At 42.3% G+C, this 9,935-nt stretch overlaps 1 protein-coding gene across 13 annotated transcripts in view; it reads left to right on the top strand.

Annotated features, from left to right (window-relative positions):
- Positions 1-9,935, top strand: part of LOC147268447 (rap1 GTPase-activating protein 1-like) — a 101,383-nt gene that overhangs the window by 88,529 nt on the left and 2,919 nt on the right. For 8 of the 13 annotated variants that reach the window (XM_086200020.1, XM_086200011.1, XM_086200012.1 and 5 more), the window contains 11 exons: positions 1,139-1,294; positions 1,412-1,483; positions 1,588-1,674; positions 2,772-2,915; positions 4,399-4,530; positions 6,308-6,385; positions 7,067-7,176; positions 7,434-7,547; positions 7,936-8,065; positions 8,857-8,956; positions 9,599-9,705. In XM_086200020.1, the coding sequence (XP_086056146.1) occupies positions 1,139-1,294; positions 1,412-1,483; positions 1,588-1,674; positions 2,772-2,915; positions 4,399-4,530; positions 6,308-6,385; positions 7,067-7,176; positions 7,434-7,547; positions 7,936-8,065; positions 8,857-8,956; positions 9,599-9,705 (1,230 nt within the window). The remainder of the gene's footprint in view (positions 1-1,138; positions 1,295-1,411; positions 1,484-1,587; positions 1,675-2,771; positions 2,916-4,398; positions 4,531-6,307; positions 6,386-7,066; positions 7,177-7,433; positions 7,548-7,935; positions 8,066-8,856; positions 8,957-9,598; positions 9,706-9,935) is intronic. The other 5 variants (XM_086200010.1, XM_086200017.1, XM_086200014.1 and 2 more) reach the window with 4 other exon arrangements.

The raw sequence follows: 9,935 nt of genomic DNA on the forward strand, positions 1-9,935 counted from the left end.
TTAGCATTTCTATGTATTACCAAACCGTAAAATCTGATTTATCTGAATCCACTCACACACTGTGAAACGATCTGGCTGACATTGTCTCTCTGAACAATGGATTTCCAAACTTGCAAACACAGGGAGTGAAGTCATATGTTGTGATATTTATGAGAGCTTGTGAAAGTTTCTAGCGAAATACAGATGAGATGACAACAGGGTTTCATATTTCTGTGGTGGAGGAAGGTGATCCTGCTGCTTGGCAACTTTTATACTTTGGCACAGCCCCTCTGTCCTCCAAGTGTGTGTCCTTCTGGCAACCCAAAGTCTTTTGGCAACAAGGATAATGAAGCCTTTCAGGGTAGATAATTTGGATCACTGACAGTAAGCCATTTGAGGAATCATATTGTTTAACGTCTCAGCCACAGTGCTGGTATTAAGATGTCCACGCCATCAATAGTCCTTAAGCTTGGCCATGAATTATTCTAGCCTCATCATGCCGTGATTCATGGTCCAGAGACTTTTATCCAAATGACAGTAAGCACAAGATAAATCTCAGGATCAACTGGTGTTATTGTCAAAAATTCACATTAACAGAATTTATGTCTGTTGCCTAGAGGCCAGTTAACAGCTGTGTTTTATTTTGTTTTTGAGGTCTCTGAATATTTAAATCCCAACTCCGCAAAAACATAGATTCACAGTTGTAATGACCGAGCAAATCAAGATGGAAAGACAAGCTCAACCTTTGTATCTTCATATCTCACCAACTTGGGATGAAAAATGTTAAATCTAAATAAGATACATCCCATTAAACTCAAATACCATTCTTCTCCCTTGATCACCCTCATCTCTTATCCTTCATCAACTTCATCTGACTTATTTTGATCCAGGTGGCTTCACTGTCCACTTTTCTGACATTCTAACCAAAAAAAAACCCATATTAAATCCTCAGTGCAAGCTCCCAGAAAGTATAACCCTTTGAAAGCTGGCTGTGGTCTATCTCAGAGAGGAGGCAGCTTTCTTGGATCATTTTCATAACCACCTCTCTGCTGTTCCTATGTTATTCACAGTCAGTCTCACTGTAAATCCTGTGATGCTAAAAGGCGTTCGATTTCGATTCTCTAATATTTAGATGTTCTTGTCGATCTGTGTCATCCAGCTGCAGAGGAAGAGGCACATAGGCAACGACATCGTAGCCATCGTGTTCCAGGAGGAGAACACGCCTTTTGTTCCTGACATGATTCAGTCAAACTTTCTGCACGCGTATGTGGTGGTGCAGGTGGAAAACGCGTGTACTGATAACGTCATGTACAAGGTTGGTTCCAAGGATAGAGACAATCAAGAGACTGTGACAGATTTATCTGCACTTTTGATTTACTTTGTCTTCTCTGTGCGGGAGTTGGTTTCACCTGAGTTCTACTCCCCTGTCCAGGTGTCTGTGACAGCGAGGGATGATGTACCTTTTTTTGGGCCTGCTTTGCCTGACCCTGCCATCTTCAAAAAGGTCAGCAGCCACTGATGTACATAACTCAGTTCAACTTGACAAGCAGAGATCATAATCCTTCATTCAGTCACCTTTTCATTCTCTTGATCCTCCTCCTTCCTCAGGGACCAGAGTTTCACGAGTTCCTCTTCACCAAGCTCATCAATGCAGAGTACGCCTGCTACAAGGCAGAGAAGTTTGCCAAGCTGGAGGTACGAACAGTGTTGTTACTGAGAATACCTGTTACTCTGTGTGTGTGTGTGTGTGTGTGTGTGTGTGTGTGTGTGTGTGTGTCTGTGTCTGTGTCTGTGTCTGTGTCTGTGTCTGTATACTCTGTTTGCTGTATTTTTCAGAGGATATAATTCAAAGTGAAAATATTTCTTAAACAACCACAATACAAATGAAGACTTGTCCTTTTGATTAGCATCCCGATGTTGCTCTGTCATGTTATTTTAAACTGTACCAAGGAGGTAATGCCATCTGTGCTGTTTGTTTATTTGCTGAAAACCAGGCCTAGTTTCATCTACTTTGGTGGAGGGGTGTAGCATGGCCAAGGAAAAACACAATATATTTCAGGGCAGATGAAATCAATGTAAAAAAAAAAGTGTGGCAATGTGATCACTACCTTGTCTGACTCTTTGGAAGATTCCATAAAAACTATAGAGATTCTTCACCAAACTTGATGGAGGAGTGTAGAATTGGCCAAGGAAGAGCCCATCAATTTTTGAGCAGATCTACTGAACACAGAGGGAGTTTGGCTGACGTCTTTGTCTCATAGTGCCTTTCTGTCAGCAGTACCACAAGCGCCATATCATTTTAAAGTAATGTGATCATTGGTGTTGGTCTGTCTGCCAGCCTTTTAGCACACAATTCAAAATGTTGAGAATTGATTTTAATGAAATTTGGTAGGATGATAGAACTTAGTTTCAGAAACAGTCGATGAGATTTTGGAATTGATCTGAAACTGAATCTGGATCTATTGATGTCATATCGCCTTGGCGGTTGTGGTCTCAGGTTAGGTAACCTGATCACCGATGCTGGTTTGTCCGTCTGCTTGTTAGGAGGACAAGTCAAAATGTTGAGGATGGGTTTTTGTCGTTGTCAACGCTGGGGGTAATCGAGTTAGGCTGAGAAAAAAATAAAATCCATTCAATTTTGGAAATGATCTGTATTTGATGATTTCACATGACCTTGTTGTTGCCATCCAGTCATCAATGTCACCCACTTGGCTTGATGCAAAATCACTGACTCATTTGAATCTGTTTAATCTCTAGTACCTGTGAAGACTAACAGAGCTCTTTGGTTTCAGGAGCGCACACGTTCAGCCCTGTTGGAGACTCTGTATGAGGAGCTGCACATCCACAGCCAGTCCATGATGGGCCTGGGTGGAGATGAAGATAAGATGGAGAATGGCAGCGGTGCAGGAGGAGGAGGCTTCTTTGAATCCTTCAAGGTACAACATCATTGCTTATTTAACATGAAGCACCGTTAATCTGCAAAGCCACATGCATGAGAGAGAATGATAATGAGTTGAAAAATGTTAAGGGTGCTTTTTTTTCCCTCCCCTGTCTCTTGGCTGGGATTCTGGGTATTCACACATAAGAAAACAAAGCTTAGAGAATTTGCCTGGTATCTCAAAGGACCAGTCCTGTGGCATTTGATTTCCTCACTTGGCTGGGACTGCTGAACTCTGTGTGTTTTCAGATGATGGTGTGGTTTGGAGACTGGGGAGAGTCATGTTGTGTTTGAAAGGCACTTTGCCCTGACTGAGAGTGCTCCATCAATGACCATTAGGGTGGTGGAGCATAGCCCATGCCACTGAGGGATGGCAGTGGGAGCTGTGATTGTGTGTGCCTGATGAACGATTTAATGGCCCCTCATTATGGAGCTGATGATGCAGTTGCATGTCTCATCCCCATGGGTAGCGTTCCCTTGCGGTTTGTCTCTTCTCTCTGCGTTGCCGACGAGTTCTTTGCCATTTGTTTTTGTATTTTTCTGCAATTTTACAAAAATGTGTCCACCTTTCTCTGGTTTCTCCGTCTATACTGTCTCTTCACACTAATTTATCCTCTACACCTTCTTGAATCTCTTCCCCTTTCCTACCTGTCAAGAGCCATCTTGCTTCCTCTCTTTCACACCTCCACAAATTACTCCTTTTCTCTCGCTGCATCTGTCTGGTTGGATAGATTCTGTTGGCCCGCTGTCTCCCCTACTTTGTTTTCCCTGCTCACACTGTGTCTCATCTCCCCCACCCATGACACAGAGCTCCACCACAGATTTGTCCCTATTAAATGACAACTGGAGATGCAGCTCCATCCTCCTACACCACAAAGCCTACACTCTCCTCGACCTCTTGTGAACCTTATTTCTTTCACACAGCCTCTCCCCCTCGCCTGCTGACCTACACTGCCCCTAAGTGTTCAAAAGTAGTCCTGCATGCAAACATGTCCACGCACATGTAAGCGTGTGCACCTACAAACACACACACACACACACACTCACACATCTGTGACAAATACTTGAGGGATTTATTCTAAAGGAAAGTTCTTCCTAATAGGTGCGCTGTGTTCTCTTGTAGACGTGAGAAGCAGAAGCAAAAGTCTCATTCACTTCAAAAATATTTATATTGGCCATTTGGAACATTTGCTGACATTTTTATGTATGGAAAATATTTGAATGCACAAAATAATTATGTAGATTATGGTAAATACTGTATTCCAGTTGCTACCACCAAATTGTTGGAAATTACATTTTATATAAAACATATACTGTATATATTTATTTAACATGTGTATATATACAGTATGCCAGCTCATGAGATTAACGCAATATAAGTACAGACCCTTCTGTATTTGTGGTATATATTGCCTTGAAATATCAGTCAGTGTATTGCGTTTCCACGCAGTATGACAGTATCTCCTCATTTCTCTCTGTAGCGGGTCATCCGCAGCAGAAGCCAGTCTATGGACGCCATGGGCCTCAGTAACAAGAAGTCACACACAGTCTCCACTAGTCACAGTGGCAGCTTTACCCACAATCTCGCAGAGAGCCCCAAAACCCCAGGGATTGTAAGTAATTCAGTTTGGTTCACATGATGCCCACTTAACACACATAGGATGGTAGCATAGTGGATAAAACACACACACACACACACACACACACACACACACACACACACACACACATAATCCCTGTTGTTTAGCAGCACTTCAGTAAATTACTTCTGTTGGCACATTGAACTTTAACGTCAGAAATTTAACATCAAAGCACACATTGTAAAATCCCTTTTCTTTGTACCAAAGCAGCTTTCACTGCTTGTCTCTTTCCATTTACACCTCAAAGTGTTTCTTTCAACGACTGGTTTCTTGTTCGGCAGATAAACAGCATAATTCATTCTCCATTTCATCTCATCTGTTTAGATAATTCTCAACCCTGCATAGTGGGACAATTAAACACCTAGAATGGTAGTGAAAATAGTGCATCCACTGTGAAATGAATCATGTAATTTCCTTCCTCAATACACTCTGATCGTTGGTGTGGCCCAGTATAGTCTTGAAGTGCGCTCAGTGAAGCAGCTGTTTGACTACCCAGACTCCCTCCCTCCCTCCTACTGTGCTTACGTCATGGCTGATTCCTCTTCTAGATGTTGTAACTTCTCTACACAGCCTTGTATGTGCATGTGTGGCTGCATGCATGTAGAGGAAATACATTCAAAATGCCCCTGGTTGTTTTCGCTTTCAAAGATGGGCTTAAAAAAAAAAATCAATATTTTACCAAAAAAAGAGTATTTTTATGTTTCAAGTACTCACTCATCAGTGTCTTAAGCTCAGGAAAATGTTTTTTTTCCCCCCGTTGTGAGTCCAGAATGTAGAAAGAGCCATCGATGTGTATTTAGCTTAAAGCTATTAGCAACTGTCAAAAAAAATGTCTGTTTGCAAACACTCAAGCACATCATCCTTCTTTCTCCAGCCGTAGACTCACTTTTAGCTCAAAGCCAAGCCAGCTCCAGCCCCTTGCGATTCATTGCTCGTTCACAACATTCTGCAAATCATTGCCAGCTGCCACATTCAGTCCCTCACTCCCACTCATCTACATTAGTTCATGTTAGCACTAACCTCGTGTAGTTTGGTTTTAGCTCAAATCAGAGCGCACTTGAGCGTTTGTAAATGGACGGGTTGCTATTGTTAGCCATCAGTCCCCATTAGCTTCAAGCTAAATATACATGGCTGGCTCCTTCTATGTTCCAGAGTTCTAAAGAAGTGATGCAGGAGAAGAACCACTTCTTTGTGAACTCAGATCTCACACATGCGTCTTCATGAGTACTTGAAAGGTAAAATGCACTTTTTGGGTGAGGCTTTAATTAATTTGAACTTCTTAACAGTGTTGAATTTGGTCATTGAAAGTATTTTGAACTGGAGCTAACCTTTCCCATATACAGAAATGTTTTCTAAAAACAACCTATTTGGATTGTGTCTGCCTTCTTTGGCCTTTATCTTCTTTTGAATGCATCACTGAACTGACTTGTTTCCCTCCGGGCAGAAATTGCCAACATGCCCGCTTCCTCAGGGGCACTCCATGATCTGCTCTGCCCTCCTGTGTTGGACCCCAGCGTGCTTTTGCTCTAAATGGCTGCTCACTGCTACTTTTATATCTTTATTAAGTCATGCTGTGACTCCTGCTGTGACTCCTGCTGTGACTTCCTTTTTAATCTCTTTTGCACCTTGCTGTTTCAATTCTGTGTGCATGGGATCTTATGATGTATTCTTTTTTTCCTTCCCCTTCCTGCTTTTTTCAACCTCCTCTCTCTCTCTCTCTGCTTTCCCTGCCCTGTCTTGTACGGCTCAGTCATTGCTTGTCCCAGGGAAAAGTCCCAGTAAATATGGACGGCGAGGCAGTGCCATAGGGATAGGAACAATAGAAGAGGTTCACGTATATTTCTACCTTCTTGCTTACTATTATTTGTCTCTGTTCTCTCAGATGCTATAAATCTAATCCTCCAACGTTTTACGCGAAGATGATTTCTTTTCTGTTGATTTTTCTGTTCTTATTAAGTGTTGTGCATTTCATAGCAGACCTGCCTGCAGTACCTTGTGCATTCAACTTCTAAATTTGAGACTTATTAAACACATTCACACACAACAATAAGACCATCAATAAAGAAAATTGGACCCAGACCTCCGCTTCTGCTCTTATACTCCGAAACTCGTGATGAATCATTCTGCTTAAATTAGCAGTGTGTACCAGACGTTTTGACATTTGAATTGAACAAGTGAACTCCCCAGTCTGACCTTCCAATGGAACCAAACAAAACAAAGTGAATTTGAAAGGAGAAAGGGGCTAAAGCCTCTCCAAAAAACAAACATGAGAAAATGTATCTGAAAAATAGTGTGTTGGCATGAATTCCACTGAATCTTAGATTTCTTAAGCACTTTTTCAATCATAACATGACATTATCTCTTGAGTTATTAAGTCATCATTTGTTAATTTCTTCTCAGTACATTTTTAATTGTATTTCTTCACCTCCAGTAGCCTACCTTGTCATGTACTGTATATAGTTGGTGCTGCAGCTGTGAAACAGCATCTGACTTTCCTCTCCACTGTCAGTCACTGATCATTCCTGGGAAAAGCCCTACTAGGAAAAAGTCCGGGCCCTTCAGTTCCCGTCGCAGCAGCGCTATTGGCATCGAGAACATCCAGGAGGTCCAAGAGAGGAGGTGAGAGGACAGATAAGAGCTGATCAGCAGGGAGTGGAAAGTGAGGAGAGAGTTGTGTCCGGAACAGAGGGAAAAAAGAACATTAAAGTGAAAGATACAAGATCTGGTTGGATAGTGTTAGCCTTCTGATTGGGTGTTGTGAAGTTGAATTCCATCCATTCATTTAAATATCACTTGGTTCCTTTCGTTCAAACGCAGAACCATGAGAAAATAACAGCACACTTATGAAATTTTGGTTTCTCCTCCCTGTTTGGAAGCCGGGAGGTGTCACCCAGCACCCAGAGGACCCCGGACAGCCACTTATCACAGGAGCACAAATCTGACAACTCCTCCAATCACAGTTCTCCAGAGTTTCCTGCTGCTAAGAACAGGTGACAGTTATTTTATTACATCATTGATTGTGTGGCTCATTATTTGTGCATTCATGCTGCATTTGCGCGCTCCCATTTAAAAATGTCAACTTTAGGTTTTAAGCGCTTGTGTTGCTCAGTATATAATAACATCAGTGATGGGGGGATGTTACTGTGTTATTAGTAAGAAGAATAGTAAGAATGTCAATACTGAGAGTCAAGTTGGTCGTGCTTTTAATATTTGACGTGGCACAAGATATCTGAGACAGATTCAAACACTTCTGTCTCTTTGCTGGAAGTAGGACATGTTGTGAATCACAGATGATTAACTAAACTTTTATATTTAACAGCAGTAAATATGAGGATAGACTGCAGGTGTTTGTGCAGCCAGGGTGACCCAGGTGTGTAGTCTGGTGATGTGTTGCAGGGCACCATCCATCCCCGAGGCGCAGGACCTTTCCCGCTCCTCCTCCAATGCCAGCAGCTTTGCCAGCGTTGTGGAGGAGCATGAGAACGAGGACGAGTACGAGACTGGGCTGGTAGGTGCAGACACACCGTTATGCTGCTCATAATGAATGCACAAATACATGCAGTACTGTGCCAACATTTTAGGCATTTCAAATTCACACCAACATTTGTTAGTGGTGGATTTTTTTATTATTATTTTATTGTTTAAGTCTTATTTTGGATTTCATTCCAGTGCAATGTTACAACAGAGCACTTTTCAGATGAAAACTAGAAAGACAACGGTGTCATTTTTTAGTCCAACTGAATGTTTGTGCCATATTTGAAGAAATTCCCTCAAATGAGTAGCTTGAAGCAACAGGGAGGCAAGTCCAAGGTGCTGGAAACACTCGAATGTCACTGTCGCGACGTAATGAGAAATGAGTGATAAAAGTTAACTATTGATGGTATCATACAGAAAAGTATCCTCAGTTTTCATTGTTTTTCCACAACTGCAAAAAAATTTAAGGCAACTTCGAAAGCTCACGCGATAGTTGTTAATGTATTTATTTCTACAGTTAACAGTGACAGTAGATATGAATATATATTTCTGCAATTGTGCCAGTTATACCATCCAGGCTAATTTTACAGCCAGTAAAAGTAGTCCCTGGGCAAGAAGGATATCTATGAATGCTATGAAATGCTTTTTAAACCATTTATAAAACAAGAGCAAGAAACAAAACCTACAAGCATTTGAATGAACTGAATGTGTCGTTGTTACGTTATGTAAGAATGTGAAGAATTTCAACATATTTCAGTAATGGCATCAAAATGTATGACAGAGTTTAGTACACACTGTTTCTTACGTCCTTTGCCCCTCTTACAGGAAAGCGTGCCCTCCATTACACCACACAAGAGAGACTCGTTTGTGTACAGCTCTGGCGCGGAGGACGGCTCAAGCAGTACGAGCCAGGGAAGTTTCTCGGGTTAGTCTGGAGGAAGAGGAACATATCACTGGGCTAGTAGTAGCCTGAAGGTGTGGGAATCAGGAACCTGGACTGTTTCAAATACCCAGAGTGTGGAGGGAAATTGTAGAGACACATACAAATGCTAACTCTCATCCCTTGAGTACAGAACTTCATTTCAGCTTCACCACTCGTGCCAACTACATAAACCCAAGAAAAGAGCACTGAGCCAACTCGTCTTAAATGAATGAAGTTCATTACGCTCAGTGCTGCAAACTTCTCTGATTTCCACACAACTTCCGTCTGCACACAAGTGTTTAATTCCATCACTGATTCACTCGGAGCCATCAGTCTTTTGCATATTGCCCATCCATCCATGATCTATACCACTTATCCGTTAAGGGTCGCCAGTCCATCACAGGGCCATCAGGGGCAGTTAGGGGTTCAGTATCTTGCTCAAGGATACTTGGACATGGTCACCGGGGGAAGTGAGGATCGAACCAGCGACCCTTCGGCTGCCAGGGCGGCCGCTCTACCTCTGAGCCTTGGCGCCCCTCTTTTGCATGCTGGAATATCCTTTCTTGGCTTGAACAGCTGGCAACACATTGTGCTGGTGTTCATTAACCGTGGCAGCCACACATCTGTCGTTTTCTCTCCCTGCAGCCTCTCGTCTTCAGCAGCAACCCGACGGAGTGAAGGGACCAGAGCCAAAAGCCACAGACAGTCGCATCAAGATGGAGCGCCCCCCGCAGGAGCATAAGTACTCAGCGGTGAGACAAATTACTCGCCGTTAGTAATTAGGTGACACTGCATGTGGAGATTTCAGTGGATGTGGAGTGTAATAAACGATCCTTCTGATGTAACGCTGAAACAATTATCACATGTGGTGACTGGCTTATTAATGGGACTCTAATTTACAAGATGAACATCATTCTGCATTGATGGGAACTTAGGGCTAGAAATCAAGACTGGAAAGTTATCAGAAAATGTTTGAGGTAAT

Source organism: Aulostomus chinensis, chromosome 3 (genome assembly GCF_037954235.1).
Source record: "Aulostomus chinensis isolate RoL2024-O1b breed Wild chromosome 3, RoL_Achi_v1.0, whole genome shotgun sequence".
NCBI lineage: Eukaryota > Metazoa > Chordata > Actinopteri > Syngnathiformes > Aulostomidae > Aulostomus > Aulostomus chinensis.